At 47.6% G+C, this 21,043-nt stretch overlaps 1 protein-coding gene across 2 annotated transcripts in view; it reads left to right on the top strand.

Moving 5' to 3' along the window:
* The window catches only part of DAPK2 (death associated protein kinase 2), a 113,555-nt gene that overhangs the window by 79,898 nt on the left and 12,614 nt on the right, over nt 1–21,043 (top strand). Inside the window, exons 5-10 of one of the 2 annotated variants that reach the window (XM_087429130.1) lie at nt 5,221–5,350; nt 11,375–11,423; nt 12,214–12,240; nt 16,880–17,032; nt 18,093–18,138; nt 19,508–20,116. In XM_087429130.1, the coding sequence (XP_087285256.1) occupies nt 5,221–5,350; nt 11,375–11,423; nt 12,214–12,240; nt 16,880–17,032; nt 18,093–18,138; nt 19,508–20,116 (1,014 nt within the window). Of the gene's footprint in view, nt 1–5,220; nt 5,351–11,374; nt 11,424–12,213; nt 12,241–16,879; nt 17,033–18,092; nt 18,139–19,507; nt 20,117–21,043 lie in introns of those variants that run through there. The other variant, XM_004421672.3, reaches the window with a different exon arrangement.

Raw genomic sequence — 21,043 nt, 5'->3', positions numbered from 1 at the left:
AATGACAGGAGCGAGGGAGTATGGATAGGACCATACTAGCCCAGAGGCCAGTCTGGCTTGGACCCAGCAGCCTGTTCTTCCTTCCTGACCTGGGGCAGGGAGACCTGAGCCTTTGCGTGTCCTGCCATGGGGCCCAGAGCAGTGGGAATTTGCCCAGCCAGCTTGGGAGGTTGTGCCATCTTGCAGTTGCAGAGCCTAGAGCCTGAAGGGGCTTTGGGTATCATCCAGTGTCTATTTTAGAGTTGGAGGCTGAGGCCCAGAGACAGGAAGCGGCCTGCTTAAGCTCACACAGCCTTGGCTGGTAGAGCTGAAACTGGAGTTTCCCAGTACCCAGGCCTGGGCTTTTTTCCACCACCCTACCCTGTTTGGGGAGGGGCGGAAGCAAAGAAGCTTAGACCAAGCCCCTGGGGAACTGCTGCTTTGCTGGCCCTTGGGCTACCCTTGGGGACCTCCCTCAGTCCCTTTCCCCTCCTGACCCAGCTCTATGGCAGCCCTGTGGGGAGGAGTGCACTCGGGCGCCCCTAGTAGTGGTGGAGGGCCTCACGAGACAGGAAGGGAAGGGCCATTGGCCCCCAGTTCTTTCAGTTCATGTCAGCAGATGCAAGACACCACAGGGGGTGCCAGGAACCTTAAAACTGATTGGAATTTTCCCAGGGAGGCCACCACTCAGGAAAGCAGCATCACAGTATGAGAGACAGCCTGCAACTAGGACCACTTGTTCTTAAACATTGTCAGGGCTGAGGGGGTTAGAGCACAAGGTCAGGGGCTCCTTCATTGAAAAGTAAGGGAGTAAAAGGAGGCGGGGATGGGGGATCAGCTCTGAAAGTGTGAAGACGAAGTAGGAAAGGCATTCTAGGCAAGGGGAAGAGCCGGAGCAAAGGATGGAATTGAGTCGTTCTGGGCATGGTGATACCTTCCTGAGGGATGTGAGGCAAGTGCAGGTAGATGCTGGGCAGTGAGGCTGGAAAGGTAGCACAGGAATGCCTCAAATATCAGGCAGGGTATTTGGGCTTTCTCTGATGGTCACTGGGACCACTGAAGATATTTAACCAAACTGGATGATGTGGTGGAGAGCAGGGGCTGGACTGCCTGGGAAGCCCACCCTGATTCTGTCATTATGAGCTGTTGGACCTTGGGCAAATGCTTCAGCTCTCTGAGCCTCTGTTTCCTCGTCTGTGAGATGAGGTTGATGACTACCTACCACTCAGGGCGGCTGCAAGGATGACATAGAGCACTCATGTGCTGCCAGCTTTGGTAAAGGTTCAGTAAATGTCAGTCCCTGCCCTGCCTCCTTGGTAGCATCCAGCTGTTAGTGGAGGCTGGGATAGCAAGAAGGAAGCCTTTCTGAAAGCAAGAGGAGCTGCAGACATGGGGTCTGAATCCCCTGGCCGGCCTGGAATCACCTTGGTGGCCTGGGATGGAAGCAGGACACATTAGTGGCAAGGAGCCTGTGGCTTCTGTTTATTCCCGTCTGGGCAGGTCTGAGCCTGAAGATGCATCTGGGCCAAATGGCCCAACATGGGAGTTGTAAAGTGGAGACAAGAACCCAGGTCTGACCACCTAGCAGAGCATTCCTGCTGCCCCACGGCCACCTCCCAGCGAAACCCCCAGGCCACATCACTTTATCCAGACCCACCCTGGGACTTTCTTTGCCAGGACCTCTGTTTTCTCACTGAAAGGAGGAGGTCCAGCCCGGGAGGTCCTGAGACTCCTTTCTGAGCCTCTGGACATAACACGAGGGCCAGGCCAGGGGTGGGGCTTGAGGCCACTCAACTTAGGTGAAAGCATCACTGGAAGAAAAGGCAGCCAGGGATGGGAAGCAGGTGCCAGAGCGGGAAGATAGCTGTGCCCGAGCCAGGTGTGAGTTTGCCCAGGTTTTCAGGCCCACGTGGCATTCTTGCTTCTCTCTGGGATAGATTCCCAGGACCCCTGAGAAGCAGGAAGGGGGATCATTTAGTCTAGTGGTTAGGGGGACAAGTTTTGGAGTCCGACAGATAGAGGTTAAAATCCCTGTGTCCACGAGCCAGTATTTCAGTCTCGGCTTCTCTTTCTCAAAGAGAGGAATGATAACACGCACTGCATCAGGAAGTTGAAAGGGTCCAGTGAGGTAGGAAGTATGTCACGTGGTTGGTAAGCACATTGCAGGGGCTTAGTAAATGGCTCCTGTCCTCAGTCAGGGAACATTTACTGAGCACCTGGTGGGTGCCAGGCTCTATACCAAGCTTTGGGTAGATGAGAGGAACAAAACCCTCGGGAAGCTCATAGCCCAGTGCAGGAGACAGATAAGCCGCCACCCTGAGGCAGTGGAAGAAGCACAGGGTGTTATGGGAACTGGGGAGGTGGGGTGTGTGTGTGTATGTGAAGACTTTCTAGGGGAGGTACTATTTTACTGAAATGTGGGTAGGAATTAGGCAGGTTTGGGGTAGGGACTGTGCAGGGAGAGTGTTCCAAGCAGGGGAGAGGTCACCTGCTGTGTGTTAGGTTCTTGAGGTGGGGCTGGGGATAGGTGGGACTCAGGTGAGAAAACGTGGCCTTGCCCTGAGGTTCTCACAAGCCAGTGGGGAGGCTATTTCCCCTGGACTGTGGGCCACAGAGGTGAGAGGTGAGAGGATGAGAGGCAAGGACCTGTCTCACCTTTCAGGGTGGTGCTCTCTGGGAGAATTCAGCCTCCACTTGTTCTTCCTTCCTCCTGTCGTTCCCCACCCCCATCTCCACTTCCCCGTAGTCCTGAAGCTCACCAGGTCCGGCGTGTCTGCCTCTGTCCACCGTGGCTTCCATCCCCATTCAGCATGTACTGTGTGGTGGTGCCTGGGCCTCAAGCAGGTTGTGGTGGTCAGGAAGACCCGGGCCCTGGCCCCTCGGCCCCAGAGACGAGCCTCAGGGCCATTCCCTGGAGGAGAGGAACAGTTCCCAGTAAGGTGACTGAAGAATGTGGTGGAATGGAGGGAGAAGCTGCCTGCCTGGGAGATGGTGGGCAGTGGGGAGGGTACAGCTCACTGCATGGGGTGCCAGGACGCTTGGGTCTGTGGGCAGCCACTGGAGGGCTGAATTGGGGGCCCTGGAGTGGGGCCACCTACCTGGGTCCTGTCTCCTGACCTTCTCCTGCCCTCTGCTCTCCTTTCTGCAGAGCCTAAGAATCTGCTCTGCTTTGCGATAGGACTTTGACACATTTTCAAAATAAAGTTGGAAGAAATCTCCAGAGGGGAAAAAGAATAAACAAGCTGAAAAAAAATGCAAAAGGAAATGTATTATTTATTTTTTTAAAAAAGGAAAAAATGGGAGGGCCCTCAGCCAGCTCACTTGAGTGAAAGTTTCCAGTCACTGTGACATGAGGTCACAGAGACTTCAGGGAGCTGGGAATTTTGGGGTGGGGGCACCTAGAGTGTTTTCAGTCCAGATTCAGAATCAGTTCAGCTGACAGTTACGGCCACCCTCAGCCTGGCACTGTGCTCTGCACGGTGGGGGTGAAGATGCAGACCTGAATCCTCCCTCCAGTTGAGGATCCGGGAGGGGAGCTAGGACAGAGAGAGCAAGGACTGTTGGACAAGGGACAGCATGACAAATGTCATAACAAAAGATTCAAATAAGCAGGAAGGGGACTGGGGGAGGAAGAATTCACTTCTGGTGGTGGTGGGCTCAGTGCTGGGGAGGGAAGCTTTCAAGGACTAGATGGGTTGAGTTAGACTTTGAAGCCCGGCTAGGATTTCAATGGGCAGAGATTGAGCAGAAGGCTTTCCAGGTAGAGCAAATGCTGTGAGCAAAGGTACAAGGTGGGAAACTCTTCAGTACTTTGAGAAACAGGGACATTCAGTTTCCTTAAACATTTGTTTATTTATTTATTTATTCGTTCCTTTAAAACCACTTTATTGAGATATGTCACATACCATACAATGCACCCATTTACAGTGTACAATTTACAAAGTTGTACAACTAACACCACAGTCAACTTTAGAAAATTTTCTTCACCCCAAAAAGAAACCCCATACCTATTAGCAGTCACTCCCCATTCCCCTGGTCCTAGGCAACTAGTAATCTACTTTCTGTTTCTGTGGATTTGCCTGTTCAGGATATTTCATATAAATGGAAGCATATAATATGTGGTCTTTTATGATTGATTCTTTAATTTAGCATAATGTTTTCAAGGCTCATCCATGCTGTAGTAGGGATCATACTTCATTCCTTTTTATTTTTTTCTTTACCTTCTTTCCTTTTTATGGCTGAATAGTATTCCACTGTAGGGATATACCACATTTTGTTTATCTACTCATCAGTTGGTGGATATTTGTGTTGTTTCCACTTTGAGACTATTATGAATATGCTGCTGTGACATTTGTGTACAGGTTTCTGTGTGGATGTATGTTTTCAGGACATTCCACTTTGAATGGAGTCTAGAACAGTCATGGTGGGGAGAGGGAGGAAAGAGGATGAAGCAGAGGGACCTGCTCACCCAATGCGTACTCTGAGTGGTTGTGTGAGAGTGAGAAAGATAGGCTCGGGATCCTGTTCTAGCCTCATTACGCCTGGAGTGTGTGAGGCCAGGGAAAGTCTGTGCCCTGAACCAAAACACACCTGCATTGTTGTATCAGTTCTGGCAGCTGTTTGCTGGGCTGGAAATAGCCTAGACAGCTGGTATTTTCCCTGGAAATCAGGTGCATTTTTTCCTGTGTCCTGCTGGGGGCCAAAATTAGTTAAACACGTGGAGAAGTGTGAGCCGCATGGTTAGTCTAGAGGAGAGGAGTGTTGTCAACAGGAAGCTGGCTGGCCAGGGGAAAGAGGTGGTCAGAAAGACAAAGGTCAATAAGCCAAGTGTAAACCGAGGTTAAGCTGTGACACCCCTGTCCCATCACACTCACACAGAGGCGGTGGTTTTGTGTACAGGAAATGCTGCAGGTTCTCCCTGGCCCCATTTGACAGATCGGGAAACAGAGGCACTGCATTAAAGGGATCTGCCATTCAGAATCAGAGAGGGGATTAAAACCAAAGTCTCCAGTTGTGCTGTGAGCAGCAGGTTTGGTAAAACTCAGGCCTTGCCCTCGGCGCTCTGCCTGTTTGAGTTCACAGGAGAAGACTGAGGACACAAAAACAAGACAGAGTTTATGCTGTTCCAGTCTCTGAGAAAAGAACACCAAACCCACCCCAATCCCAAAGCAAAAACACAAAACAGGGCTTTAATTACCATCTTGTCTTTTCTTCCTTTCTTTCTTTGTTTTTGTTCTCCAGCCAGAAAACATTATGTTGTTAGACAAGAATATTCCCATTCCACACATCAAGCTGATTGACTTTGGCCTGGCTCATGAAATAGAAGATGGAGTAGAATTTAAGAACATTTTTGGGACACCAGAATTTGTTGGTGAGTTTTAGGCCTATTTCTCTCCCAGCTAGGAATCTGTGATCAAAAGGTAGAGAAATCCCAGGAACAAATCCTGTGTTTGGGGCTGAGATGACACCTTGGAGACCCCTAGAAACCTGACGGGTGGGGAAGAAAATATCTTGCTGGGCCTCTGGGTGAGGGCCCAGGTGCTGGCTCTGAGCGCCCAGTGGGGCAGAGGGAGGCCAGGTGGGGCTCGAGGCCTTCGCAGAGTTAAACGCCCCAGAGCTGGCCCCATCTCCTGCTCTTAGATAAGTTTATTATGAAGATTTAAAATTACCTTGCCTTCTTCCATTCCCATAAACTCAACTTTCCCTGGAGTACTTTTGATTTCCTGAAAACCGAAAGGAAAATCATCTGCCAGATGCCAAGTCCACCCACTCACCTCTCCTGTGTGCCTGGCCTTTATTCGTGCACGGAGGGCCCAGCTTCAGAAGGGCCCTGGTGGCTCTCTCTTCTCTCTATTTCTCTTACCCTTGGCGCAGGCCCCAGAAACCCCCTCATGGGGCTTGGGCTGCAGATTGGGGGTCATAAAGAGGCAGCTTTGCAGAGGGGAAAGGAATGAGAGTTGAGAACCACCATCTCTCTGCTTTGGGAGTTGGAGTGGTCTTGGAAATGGAGGGAGGGCATGGTCTCCTCAAAACCTGGGGGCTGAAACTTCTGACCAAAGTCTAATCAAAAAGGAAAACAGAATGTGTCAGATCATCCACCCTGATGGATTTTCAGGCCACACATACCAGCTCTGCAGCCACTATGGAATGGTGCTCTAGAGGCCCCACAGACCCAGAGCACAAGAACCTTGCAGTGTGCCAGGCACCATGCCTGGTGCTCTACAGACATTATCTCAGTTAATCCTCAAATGACCTCATGAAGCAGATTGCATGATTTTCTCTATCAAGTGCTTTGTTTAAGGCAAAACAACCAGTAGATGGTGGAGCTGAGATTCAAATACAGATTCATCCAACAGCAAAGCCTGTGCTCTTCCCATTACAGCGGTTGTCTCTCTTGGAAGACCCTGCCCCCAAGGGGCTTACAATTTAGTTGTGGAAACAAGACATCAAACCACCAAATAAGAGTGCTGAAAGGATCTTTTCAGATCGTCTGGTCTAGTTTAACAAATGTGGAATTGAAGGTCTGGGGGATTTTAGTTAAGGTCAACCAATGGTTATTCTTCACCTACCATATGACAGATGTTAGGTGAGGTACTGGGGACACAGTGATGGTAAGGAGCCATACTCAGAATGACACACCCAAGGTCACACAATGAGTTGGTGGCAGAGCCACTTGAACCTGGGGCACAAGACATCTATTCTCAAACTTTGTCAGAGACAGAACTTCCTGCCCACCAATCACATATGTGGTAAAAATGCCTATGTTTATTTAGTTAAGTTCATACCAAGTGTTAAATAACAATAAATGATTCAACTATAAATTCGGGGCATTAATGGAAGAAGTGTCACAAAACAGGATACGATTAATTGTAAAGCAAGTGATACAGACAGCTCTGAAAGACTGTTCCAACAAGATGCCCACTCTGGCAAAGTCAATGGGATCAGTCAAGGCCTTGAGTAAGTGAGGGCCAAAGGGCTGGTGTTGTGGGTGGCAGAAGTGTCTGAAGAGGGGTGGGGAAGGAGCCAGGATAAAGGAGGAGCACATCCCAGGTTCAGTCATCCACAGCGGGGGGGGGGGGGTAGGGCCAGAATTAGTGCATTTATTGGGGACAATACACTGTCCACTCTGGATGGACCAGAGAGTTCCTACCAGACTGGCTGTATGATACAGACACCCAACAGTAGTTGGGTGGGGCTAGACTGTGGAGGGTTCTGCCCAGTGGTATGCTGGTAAATGCCTAACAACCAGGTCTCAAAACAAAACCTTAATTTATAGCATTTGCCAATTTTAAGCTACCAACATGTTGTCACTGAATTCAGAGTTGGAAAGAGATGCACGCAGTTGACTCTCGTGAGCCAGTAGGACCCAGCTCCAGCCCAGAATGGGTTTTATTTGTACCTTACAGATATATAGGGTGGCTTCTCTAAGCCCCTGCCCAAATGATGATGATTTTCTTTACTCAAGACCCCTGAGAAACGGGTTATAACTACTTTCCTTCCCCCCACCATTCCTTTGAAATTTCAACCTGAGGCTCAGGGTTAAAAAGTTAGTGTCAGCTTTCAGGAGTGTGGTGTTTTCCAAAAGCCCTCTCACTACAAAATTGGATTGTTCAGAAAAAAATATCCTTGTTAATGCAATTCTGGGTTCATATGAAATAAGAGACATCTTTAAGGGTAGTAATTTCTTTAGCGTCACCTGTCCCCAAAAGCCAGTGAAATGAACTTAGAGCTGGAGCTGTGAGCAGCAAGAAATTCAATAGGCAGACCTTTCCTAAAGGCAAGAGTACATATGAGCTTTTCAATCAGAGACTAGGAAGATTCAGATATTCAAGGACTTAACATATTGAAATTATCTGATGTTGACTATAAAATAAATGAAATGTATATAGAAATAAAAGGTAGAATCACAAGAATGAGCAAGCAACAAGAGATTGTCAAAAATGACAAATTCTAAAAAGAACCAGATAGGACTTTAAGAAATTCAATATATACTTGTAGAAATTTAAAACTCAATGAATGGGTTAAACAGCAGATTCCACACGGCTGAGGAGAGAATAGAAGAATTGGAAGACTGAGCTGAAAAAAATTAGCTAGAGTACCACAGAGTGATGAAGACATAGATACATAAAGAGAGGATAAGCAAAAGAGGGTGAAAAAAGAAAGCCTAACATAGGTCTGTTTGGAATCCCAGAGGAGGGAATAGAGATAATTAAGGAGCAATGTTTGAAGAGAATGGCTGAGAATTTTCAGAACTGATGTAAAAACATGCATTCCCAGATACAGAAAGGATAATGTATATCAAACAGGAAAAATAAAAATAAATCCATACCTAGACATATTATAGTTAAATTCTAGGGTACCAAGGACAAAGAGAAGTTCTTAAAAGTAGTCAGAGAGAGGGGCCAGCCCCGTGGCCTAGTGATTAAGTTTGGCACACTCTGCTTTGGCAGCCCGGGTTTGGTTCCCAGGCATGGACCTACACCACTTGGCAGCGGCCAAGCTGTGGCGGTGACCCACATACAAAATAGAGGAAGATTGGCACAGATGTTAGCTCAGGGCAAATCTTCCTCAAGCAAAAAGAGGAGGATTGGCAACAGATGTTAGCTCAGGGCGAATCTTCCTTAGGAAAAAAAATAGAAAAGACAGATCGCCTATTTAAAAAACCCCACTAGGGGCTGGCCCGGTGGCATAGTGGTTAAGTTTGCGTGCTCCACTTCGGTGGCCCAGGGTTCTCAGGTTCAGATCCAGGGCGCGGAGCTACGCACTGCTCATCAAGCCATGCTGTGGCGGTGTCCCATATATAAAATAGAGGAAGATGGGCATGGATTTAGCTCAGGGCCAATCTTCCTCAGCAAAAAGAAGATGATTGGCAACAGATTTTAGCTCATGGCCAATCTTCCTCCCCTCGCCCTAGAAAAAAATCCCCAATAGTTAGAATGACATCATACTTCTCAAAACAATAATGGAAGTCAGTGTCCAATAGAATAATATCTTCAAAGAGCTGAGGAAAAATAAAAAACCCATAATTGTGTACCCTGGAAAATTATATTTCAAGAATGAGGGTAAAAGATTCAGGCAAAACAAAGCAAAAACCAAGAAAAACAAAACAATAAAACAATTAACCACCAACAGACATTTAGTAATTGAGCTTTGAAAAGATGTACTTCTCAATTAAGGAAAATGACCTCTGAAGTGAAATCTCAAAGCAAGAAATAATAGGAGAAAAGAAATAAGTAAACATTAGGCAAATATAAACATTTTCTGTTTAAAATAATGATGAATGATAAAGTTTTAATTATGGGGTTAAAAAAAGGACAGAAGTAAAAACTGAAGAAAATAATGTTAGATAGGACAGAGTGCTTGAAATTGGTGTTCTAAGGTTCTTGTATTGTTTGAGAGGGTCAACACGTTGATTTATGTTAGACTTTGTTAGATAGCCATGGTAAAGTCTCAAGGGTGGCCATTACAAAAACAGAAGTTGGGGGAAAAACAATAAGAAAACCAACCAAAAAAATTATGGAAAAAAAACAAGAAAGACGAAGAAAAGCATAGGAAAAAAATGGACAAACAAAAGCACATAGAGGACAGAAATGAGGGTAGATATACATCGAGCAGACAAGCACTGGGAAGTGAGTTGTACTTCTCAAACTTTCTATGGTGAAAGACTTTTTAAAAAAAGTTCTGCAGGGGCCAGCCTGGTGGCATAGTGGTTGAGATTGCATGCTCTGCTTCAGCGGCCCGGGGTTTGCAGGTTCGGATCCCGGGCGTGGACCTACACACAGCTCATCAAGCCATGCTGTGGTGGCGTCCACATACAAAATAGAGGAAGATTAGCACAGATGTTAGCTCAGGGCCACTCTTCCTCACCCCCCCCCAAAATAAATAAATAATTCTTCCATCTGCCCTGGACTGCTTCTTCAGTAAGATACAAGAAAAATAAAGTCCTAGAAAAATTATCACAGTTTGAGCATCATGTCAATGTCAAATTGCGATACAAGTCTCTAAATGCTTATTCCCAATTTCTGTACCTATCTTGTCTGGACCAGTGAGTCTGCAGGCTCTTTGTCTGCGGATCACACTCTGAAGATCACTGTCCTAGAGAAAGTTTCATGCGTGTGTCAGGAGACATGTACAAAAAAGTTCATAGCAATGTTTTTCCAGTAATAAAAGAGGTGGAAACCATCCAAATGATCACCGAGAGGTGATCATCTTCCAGAATAACTGGAAGATGACATATATTCACACAATGGACTGTTATATGGCAGTGAAAATGAAAGATCATGGATGAAGATTCCATGAACGCTAGAAACATAATGAGTGAGGGAAAAAAATCAAGTGACAGTAGATCACATGCAGTATGTGCAGCATCATTTTTACGAAGCTAAAATATAAGCAAAGCCAGGAGAGTGATTCTGTATCCGGAAATAGGGAGAGGTGGGAGGGTGGGGTGGTGGGCACCGCTACAGAGGCAGTGGTTTTGATATTGTTCTAGATGAACAAACTTAGCCTTTTCCGCTCTCTACCTTTTTCCATTAGTGGTTAAACAGGCTCAGCCCTTCTCCCTTCTGTAGCCACTGCCCCCTCTTCCTCCTCCATTTCATCGCCAAGCTTTTTCAGAGTCTTCTACTCTCTTATCTCCACTTCCCACACTTGGGCACTCTCTGGGCACTGCAGTGAGTGTGAAATTCAACACTCACTTTCCAGTGCTTGTCTGCTTGATCTCTGGGCAGCATTTGGTCCTATTCTCTCCTTGGTAGAGTCTTCTTTCCTAGACTCTGCACCCTCTCCTGGTCACTGCGTCATTCGCACAGCTCGTTTCCACCTGCACAATGACTCCAAATTTGATGGCTCTGGCCCACTCCCTGATACGCGGCTTCTTCCTGGACATCTTCCCCTCGGTGCCCCTCAGGCACCGCAGACACGTCATCTCAGTGGCCCCCAGAATGTCCTCACACTCGTCAGGTGGGAGGTGCCCTCTTTCAGACCAGACTCAGGGGAATGTGGATTCCCTGTCTGCCTTCTTTTCTTCTCCACCACCGTTCAGCACTGACCCGACTGGTTTCCACCAGACGGTTCTAAAGCAGGCCTTGGCACTAGACCCGATTCCTCCTTCCTGCATCTCCCTCTCCCCACCCTCCTCTTCCTTTTCCACGTGTTCCTATGTACTTTTCCTCTTCCTCACTGTCAAAGCCTCTTTATAAAAGGTTTCTACCAGGATAACAGGCAACTTCCTTCCTCAAAATTCTTAGACCCAGATTATCTCCATCCGTTGCTCTGATTTCCCTTAGTGGGGATTCAGGATGGAGACATTTGGCACCAAACTCCCTAAAATTCCCTACAGTCATCTCTTCTCATCTTCATATTCCTGCTGACTCCTCAATATGGCTTCTTTCAGCTCCAGAAATTGTGAACTACGAGCCCCTGGGACTGGAGGCTGACATGTGGTAAGTTGTTATGGGCCACCCAGGTAGCCTAGGGATCCTTCCAAGGGCAGAAGGCCTCAGACCCTCGCTCTGGCTGACATCCCCCTTGACCACGAATCCCCTTTCTCCACACTCGCCTTTCAGAGCCTCTAGCTGCTCCTGTGGTCTGAGCAGCTGGAGGCAGCTGGGCCTGGACCTGAGGCCAGTTAGAACATGGCTGAGGCAGAGGACAGGGGAGAGGTGAGGCTGGAGGTGCAGGCTCATCCCTGAGGCCTGCCACAGCCGTGGTAGAGATAATAGTAACACTAGCTCATTCAGTCAGTCAACCAGATGACTACTGAGAGCCTCTTGTGTTCCAGACACTGTGTTGGGTCTGGGGAGACTGCAGTGGTTGATTCTCTGCACAGACGGGACTTGTTTCATTTGAACAGTGCTTTCTAGTTGGCCGAGCACCTTGATTACTTGGTTTTCTAAAATCCTCCCAGCATTCCTCTGAGGTAGTTTTCATTCTCCTCATTTTATGAGGAGAAGAGCTCAGAGGGGATAAGGGACTTGCCCCAGTCACAGCCTGCAGGTTTAGGAGTCTGGTCTTGAACTTGGGTCCTCAGACTCAATGTCCAGAGCTTGATGACTCCAAACGTCACAGGCTGCTGCTGAAGAGTGGGATGGAGAGGGGCATGGGACCTGAGGTGGCATCCAGAGGCCGCTGTGGAGGGGCAAGTGACCACTTTCCCTGAGAACCTTGTGGGGAGGCCCTTGCTGGTCGGAGATGAGAGCCAGGCGCCCTAACTTGACTGTCTTTGTTTTGCAGGAGCATAGGTGTCATCACCTACATACTGTGAGTATCCCTGATCCCAGGGCTCAGACCCAGCTTAGACCTATGGAAACTGGGAGAGAGGACAGGCAGACGGACAGACTGACATTTACTGATTTTACTGCTTTACTTATTTATCATGAGCCAGATGGTTCAATCCACACAACAAACCTGAGGCTAAGTGCTTTTAGCTCCATTTCATACATTTGACCCTGAGGTTGAGGTTGAGCAGGAAGCCAGCAGAGCAGCCTGCAGCCCTCCATCTGTGTAGCCTGTGTCTGCATCCCTGCCGTGGCCAGGGATCCACCACTCCACCTCACCCAGGCTGAGGTTTCCTGAGAGAATGTCTGTTTTCACTCAGAAGCCTTGGGACAGCCCTCAAGCTGCCACAACTTCCCTGATCCTGCTTCTTTCTCTCCCTTTCTCCCTCCCTTTTCCCAGCTCTCACATCTCTCCTCCTTTTTCCCCAGAATCTCTCTTCCTGTCCCTGAAGTATTAAGCTGCTTAAGCAGAGATTTCCTGTGTAGCCCCATGTGTAGTGGATCTGTCACTTTCCGTCTCTTTGGCCTTGGGCCGATATTTAACCTCTTGGCCTATTTTTCTCATCAGAAAAATGGGAATCACAAACTTCCTGCCGCGGGTGTGTTGTGAGGGTTAAATAAGCCTACATGTGTAAGTTTCCCAGCACTGCTCTGGCACATAATATATGGCCAATTAGTAGGTGTTTATTCCATCAGTGCTTCCCAACCCAACCTGGAAAATCCTGGGGGTTTTTTTGTTTTTATTAATTTATTGAGGTCATATTGGCATATAACATTGTGTAATTTCAAGTGTACATTATTATATGTCAGTTTCTGTATAGACTGCATCATCTTCACCACCAATAGTCTAGGTTTTATCCGTCACCAAACAAACATACATGCCCCTTTACCCCTTTGGCCCTCCTCCAACCCCCTTCCCCTCTGGTAACCACTAATCTGTTCTCCTTATCCATGTGTTTATCTCCCACATACGAGTGAAATCATACGATGGTTGTCATTCTCTGTCTGGCTTATTTCGCTTAACATAATACCCTCAAGGTCCATCCATGTTATTGCAAATGGCACAATTTAGTCTTTTTTTATGGCTGAGTAGTATCCTGTTGTGTATATATACCACATCTTCTTTATCCATTCATCTGCTGATGGGCATTTGGGTTGCTTCCACATCTTGGCTATTGTGAATAATGCTGCAAGGAACATAGAGGTGCATAAATCTCTTTGAATTGTTAATTTCACATTCTTTGGATAAATACTCAGTAGTGGCATAGGTGGATCATATGATATTTTTATTTTTAATTTTTTGAGAAGTCTCCATGCTGTTTTCCATAGTGGCTGCACCAGTTTGCATTCCCACCAGCAGTGTATGAGGGTTCCCTTTTCTCCACATTCTCTCCAATGTTTGTTATTTCTCATCTTGTTAATTATAGCCATTCTGACAGGTGTAAGGTGATATCTCATTGTAGTTTTGATTTGTATCTCCCTAGTAATTAGTGATGTTGAGCATCTTTTCGTGTACCTGTTGGCCATCTGTATATCTTTGGAAAAATGTCTGTTCATCTGCCCATTTTTTGATCGGGTTGTTTGTTTTTTTGTTGTTGAGTTGTATGAGTTCTTTATATATTTTGGAAATTAACTACTTGTCAGGTGTACGATTTACAAACACATTCTCCCAGTTGATGGGTTGTCTTTTCGTTTTGTTCATGGTTTCCTTTGTTGCCTTGCAGAAGCTTTTTAGTCTGATGTAGTCCCATTTGTTTATTTTTTCTTTTGTTTCCTTTGCCTGAGTAGACATGGTATTCAAAAAGATACTGCTAAGACCATTGTCAAGGAATATACTGCCTACATTTTCTTCTAGGAGTTTTATGGTTTCAGGTCTTACATTCAAATCTTTAATCCATTTTGAGTTAATTTTTGTGTATGGTGTAAGATAATGGTCTACTTTCATTCTTTTGCACTTGGCTGTCCAGTTTTCCCAACACCATTTGTTGAAGACACTTTCCTTTCTCCATTGTGTGTTCTTAGCTCCTTTGTCGAAGATTAGCTGTCCATAGATACGTGGTTTTATTACTGGACTTTCAATTCTGTTCCATTGATGTGTGTGTGTTTTTCTGCCAGTACCATGCTGTTTTGATTACTATAGCTTTGTAGTATATTTTGAAGTTAGGTATTATGATACGTCCAGCTTTGTTCTTTTTTCTCAGGATTGCTTTGGCTAAGTGGGGTCTTTTGTTGTTCTATATAAATTTTAGGATTCGTTGTTCTATTTCCATGAAGAATGTCATTGGGATTCTGATTGGGATTGCACTGAATCTATAGATTGCTTTAGGAAGTATGGACATTTTAACTATGTTTATTCTTCCAATCCATGAGCATAGAATATCTTTCCATTTCTTTATGTCTTCTTCAATTTCTTTCAATAATGTCTTATAGTTTCCAGTGTATAGGTCTTTCACTTCCTTGGTTAAATTTATTCCTAGATATTTTATTCTTTTTGTTGTGATTGTAAATGGGATTGTATTCTTGACTTCTCTGGAAAATGCTGTTTTGATGGCACACTGAGTAAGAGTCAGCCCACAGTCAGAGAAGACAGGGGACACCAGAGTTGAACAGCTGAGGGGATCATTCTCTCAACACCCCATAAACCAGTTCTCTGAGCCTTCCAACGGAACTTGGACTGGGAGTACTGTATAATGTGGTGGACTCCCCCGCCCCCCAACAAACTGCAGCAGAGGGTCTCAACCCTAGCTGCACGTTAGAACTTTTAATACCTACTATGCCCCAGGCCCCACCCCAGATCTATTAAATCAGAGTCACTAGGGGTGGGGTCTGGGCATCAGTATTTGTAAAAAGCCCCAGAGCAATTTGATGCAAAGAAAGAGAATTTGATGTACTGCTATGTAGTTTCAGATCAGAGCCAGAATATTCAGATATTGGCTCTTGAAACTTTGATTTCTTCAGAACTCTGGTTTCCATATTGAAATATTAAGGAATTCCTGTGTTTACAGGGTACACATCTTCTTGTAGCTCGCAGTTTATTGAGTGCCTGCTCCATGGCGGGTACTGTGCCAGGCACTTGGGATACTGACATGAGGGAGAGTCTGCCCTGCTTGTCTGGAGCTTTCTGTGTCAGAGGGAGACACCAGATAGGTAACTCTCACCTGGTAGGACCAAGGTTATGCTGGAAGTTATGCTGGACACAGATGGGAGAGCCACTGGTTTGCTGGGGCTGTGGAAGGTTAGTGAGAGAGAGAGAGAGAGAGAGAGAGAGAGAGAGAGAGAGAGAGAGAGAGAAAGATTTGAACTGGGGTATACAGAATGAGGTTAATACTCCAGGTGGAAGAGGAGGGAAGAGCTGTCCTGCTGAGTAAGGGAACAGTGAGCATGTTAAGTGTGGTGAAATGTACTGAGCGTGTGGTAGGGACCAACTTCTGATGCCTTGCTTAGGAGTTTAGACATGATCTTGTAGAAAATGGGGAGTCATAGAAGGTTCTTTGTGTTCTAACAATGACAATAATAATGGCCATCAATTCCAGAGCTCTTAGTGTGGGCCAGGATTGCATGGAACATTTTATATGTATTTATTCTTCACAATAATCATGTGAGGTGGAGACTTTTATTTTCTTCATTTTACAGATGAGGAAACCAAAGCTCAGAGAGGCTGAGTAACTCACCTAGGTTCACACATGAGTAGCAGAGCTGGGATTCAAACCCAGGATTGAAATATCAAATTTTTCCCAGTGCACCTTGCTGCTACTATGCTAAGAAAGTGTCAGTGGGTTTAGTGATGACCTTTAAGAGGTATTTAGTAAATGGAATCAACAAGACTTTTTGGCCAGTTAGATGTGGTGAGGGAACGGAAGGAAGAGTCAGAGGTTGCTGCTGTGTTTCCAGCTTGGGTGCATTTGTGAAGTGACATTAATCAAGGCAGGGAGTGCATGGAGGGAGGTTTGGGCACAGTGACTTCTGGGACAGTGGCACATCTGGGTTGAGGTGTCCCATAAGCAGCTGGAATATGAGTCAGGAGACAGATTCAGGAGTCACTATTTGATGACACATCCGTGACAAAACCTGCAGGGGAACCTCACACACCCTTCTAGTCCCTAATGGCCCATCTACTTTCACACCTCTCCCTCACACCTCTCAGGGAGCTCAAGCTGCTCCCTTAGCCTTGAAGACCTTCCATCTCCTTCTCTGACTGCTGACAACCTCTTCATTCTTCAAGACACAACTGATGCAAATGTCAACCCTCCCCTGAAGCCTGCACTGGACCTCCCCTCTGTCCTGTGCTCCTCCAGCCCTTTGTCTGGCCTTCTATTATATTCTGCTTTGTTCCACTGGGGATTATGAGGAGCCATGTCCCTGTGTTTCTCTCTCTTCCTCTTTTGAGTCCCCTGAAGACACAGTTTCTCTCTGTCAAGCACTTAGTAGGAGCTCCATGAAGTGTATTGAATTGGACTCAATTGAAAAGGCTGCTGACTGGCTGCCCAGAGGGGACAGGCAGTGTTGCTGGGAGCATGGGGAGCCCCATCCCCATGTAACAGTATGAGTTAGGGGGTCCCTGTGTCCATCACCCCCTTCCATCTTCTTTCCTACTGTCACATGTTCCCTCTCTGTGTGCTCAGCCTAAGTGGAGCGTCCCCTTTCCTGGGAGACACGAAGCAGGAAACGCTGGCAAATATCACAGCAGTGAGTTATGACTTTGATGAGGAATTCTTCAGCCAGACCAGCGAGCTGGCCAAGGACTTCATTCGGAAGCTTCTAGTTAAAGAGACCCGGTAAGAGGACAGAGAAAGGCACGGGCTTCTCAGGGACTGACTCCTATTGCCTCTCCCAAAGACTTGTCAGTCTGTCCCCACTTTGCCACCGGCTGTCATCCACACCATTGTGGTCTAATCTGGGCAGGTGCTGAGAAGTGTAGACTGGCTGAGACTTGGCATTTGTCTTGTTTGCTCAAGTCTTTCTGCTTTCTTTTCCTGCTGAAGTACAAATAACTCTGTGTGTGTGTGTGTGAGCGTGCGCACGTGTGTGCACGTGTGTGTTTGGAAGTCAGCTTGGGTTTCTCCAGGGCTCATTATCTTGTACAGTCGGTCCCAAAGGCACCTGGAACTAGAATTTGAAAAAGGCATAGTTTTCAAGCCAATTCAGGTGGGAGTCAGGGGAGGTGGGCTCAGAGGGGTCAGTAAGTGAGAGAATAGGAGACATGCTAATTCTACCCCTTCTTTAGGGCCCAAGGTGAGCCCTGTGGCTGTGGGGTCAAAGCAGGAGATGAGCAAGGAATTGTAGGGTGCTGGGTGCCCAGAGCATGGCCTAGATGGGGCAGGGGTAAGGTCCACACACTCTAGAAGGCCATGTCCTCTTGGTCCCACAGACTTCAGAGAGGGCCAGAGTGAGGTCCTCTAAAATGCAGAGGCCTGATTTCCTTGTCTAAAGGCAGTGCTAGGTAGGATCACCCTACCTGGGAACAGAGCAGGGAAGGCCAGAGAAGGGATCTGGGAGGCAAACAGAAAAACAGAGACCGAAGGTTTAGCAATGTAGAACTAGAAGCTCAGAAGAGCACTTAGGACTCTCCTATAGTGTGGCATTAGGCCCTTCAACTTTGGGACCAAAGATGAAAGGTTATGTAATGTCAATCTATCGAGGGGTCTGCCTGGATCGCTTTCTCTGGAATGCAGGGAATTCAGTCAGTTCCCCATCTGTCTCTGCATCCCCCATTATTCTGGTTTGATGGCAGTGGTCAAAAAATGCCAAAATGCAGTTTTGAAAAAGAGTAAGGATAGAGACTGGTGCTCTCAGCTTCTGTCCTCATAGATCACTATTTTCTGATCCTTGTTGCAGGAAACGGCTCACAATCGAAGAGGCTCTCAGACACCCCTGGATCATGGTAAGGACAGTGATGAGTCCCTGGGACAGGCAGGTCCCTGCTCTGTCACCAGGGCTGGCTGGCGTGGCCAGATGCAGAGGGACCACGGAAAGGCCTTTGCTTGAAACACTGACCCTCGGGCACAGATGAAAGCTAGTTGGGGGCTCCGAAGGTTATTAGGTTTAAGTTTCTGTTTCGCAAGTTGAGGTGACTTGTGAAATGAAACCATCACAAACCTTGAAACCCTTTTTCTTTGAGGCCATCTTACAAAGTGTTCCCTGTTGGAGGACATGTCAGCATCATTCCCAAAGCAGAAATCAGGACTCCCCAGTGGTAGAGAGAGATCCATGACAGTGGAAAACCTCGACTTCGTAACCAGGGCTCCATCTTCCTGATTTTTGGGGCTCTGAGTAAAGGATGACACTCAAACCAGTCACCCAGCTTCCGCAGGCACCTCGAGACCTCAGGGAATGGGGCTCTAAGATGGAGGCCTGGTAGGGAGGAGAGGCAACTACTCTCAGGGCAGTTCTGTCCCCTCTGGGGACGGTAAGGGCACAAAGATGAATCCCTGCCTAATCTGCTTCACTTCGTAATCGGGCTTCCAGTGGCTGGTTTTTCAGAGAGTCTTGCAGTCTAGTCACATACAGCAAAGTGCTGGTGAAAAGCACTTTGGCGTGGGGGGATCAGGGCACGGGGATTCTGGCCCTAGTTCCACTGACTGACGAGATGTGCATGCCCAGGGACGTCACCAGACTTCCCGTTCACCTGGATTGTTAATGAGGGGGCCGACGAGGATGATGCGAGGGTGCAGATGAGAAGGGGTAGAGCCCTATGGGAGAGGGAGAGCAGGGAGGGCTGCAGCCCTCAGGAGAAGGTCAGATTCGTCTGCTCATAGAAGGATGGGGATGGCCAAGGCCAGGTTTGGGGTGGGCCCAGAGCACTGAGTTGGGGAGTCTCTTGGGCTGCCTCTCTGCTCAGCATGCCCAGTGTTGTTGAGGCCCAGGGCGCCGACTGGCCCTGAAGGAGAGAGGCCCCTCAGCCTCCCTGTGTCAGCCGTGCCTAGTGTGCCCCAGCCCTTGAGTGGATGCCTGCAGAGTCCCGGCTGTAGCCTGCTTGTTGTGCAAGCACCCCTAAATGCTATGCATATGGAGACCCTCTCTAATGGCCGTGGACCAGCCTGCCCTGAAGTGAGCATGCAGGTGGCACCCCTGTGCTCCGCCAGCTTTCTTACGGTCTGTAGGGGTGCTCATCCCACGCTGGTCCTCCCTATGGCCTGACGCATGCAGTGAATGCCAAAGAGGCTGCTCGTGTGCCTTCCACCTGCACCTCGGACTGCCCTTTGGAGCAGGTGTCAAATTAACTCTGACTCTTCTTTCTAAACACCTACCAGTCCAAAGGAGAAGTCAGAACCCCAGAACAGTGGAAGACAGAGCCTGCCCAGCTGAAGACCAAGCGCCTGAGGGAGTACACCCTCAAATGCCACTCAAGCATGCCCCCCAACAACACCTACGTCAACTTCGAGCGTTTTGCTCGCGTGGTAGAGGACGTGGCTCAGGTGGACCAGGGATGCCGTGCCCTGGCAGAGGCCCATGATACCATCCAGGACGATGTGGAGACCCTGGTCTCTATCTACAATGAGAAGGAGGCTTGGTACCGAGAGGAGAGTGAGAGTGCCCGGCAAGACCTGTCCCAGCTCAGGTATGAGTTCCGCAAAGTGGAGTCCTTGAAGAAGCTCCTTCGAGAAGACATCCGGGCCACAGCGTCCAGCCTCGGGAGCTTGGCCAGGAAATTGGACCATCTGCAGGCGCAGTTTGAGGCTCTGAGGCAAGAGCTCTCGGCAGACCTACAGTGGATCCAGGAACTGATGGGCAGCTTCCAGTTGGAGAGCGGGAGCACAGATAGCATGGGCTCCATGTTCCACCAGGACACCACTGAGTCTCTAGTGGAGCTGTTCAACAGATCCTGCAGCGAGGAATTCTTGGCCGGCTTGAAGCTCTGAGCACCAGAATCCAGACAGTAATGCCGCCTGGGTGGTTTGCAGAAGCATGTTCCCAACTGCCGTGCCGGGGCATCAGCTAGAATTATCCGGCAGGGGTGTGTGTCTGTAGCATAGCTTTCCACCCCCTTCACAGAATCCAGAATCACAGGGTGTTAGCTAATTATTCATCCTGCACCTCCTCTCACCAACCTGGTTTTCTGGGAGAGTGCTGGCAGAGCAGCCAAGCTGTTAAAACCATTGAGAATGAATACCCCTCAGTGTACCCTTCTCCAGATGGAAGATGGCTGGCCCTGGGGAGACGCTTGATCACTGATTTGTGCTAATGGATTTGTTCACATCTCACTCCCCACCTACATGCCTTACGGCTTGCAAGTCTTGGGTAATATTCGAGTTAACTAGGGATAACAGTAAGTCAGCTTGCTGCTTTCCTGCTGCAGAAGCAGGTATTTAAAACACACAGAGAAAATATTACCTTTCTTTTGCACTGACTTTTCCCTTACGAAGCACTTATGTCTTTGACCTCATATGATCCTTAAATGAACTCAGAGAGGAAGGTGGGTGGTATTATTATTGTTGTAACTGTTATTTCCATGTAACTGATGAGGAAATTGACTCAGAGAGGGAAAATGACTTACTCAGGGTCATTCATAGCTAGTTGATGCAGATGAAACAGAAACCCAGGATGCCAAACTCTAAGGTAGGTATATGGGATGAAATGGTGAGGCTTTGCTGTAAAAAACCCCCTGAATATTAAAGGTCAGATCCCAGAGGAAAAGTAAGCAACTTCATGTATTCTGCCAGCTATAAGTGAAATGCCTCATACTTTTAGACAATTGTCCCAAGAAGTGTGTCCTAGAAGAAGCAGTTCATTGTCCCTATCCAGCCCCGTCCCTGCAGAGCAGGAGGGAAGGCACAGCGCCTCACCCT

This window comes from Ceratotherium simum, chromosome 3 (assembly GCF_057802395.1).
Source record: "Ceratotherium simum simum isolate JZ-2026a chromosome 3, ASM5780239v1, whole genome shotgun sequence".
NCBI lineage: Eukaryota > Metazoa > Chordata > Mammalia > Perissodactyla > Rhinocerotidae > Ceratotherium > Ceratotherium simum.
This window is presented reverse-complemented; position numbering and strand designations above follow the sequence as displayed.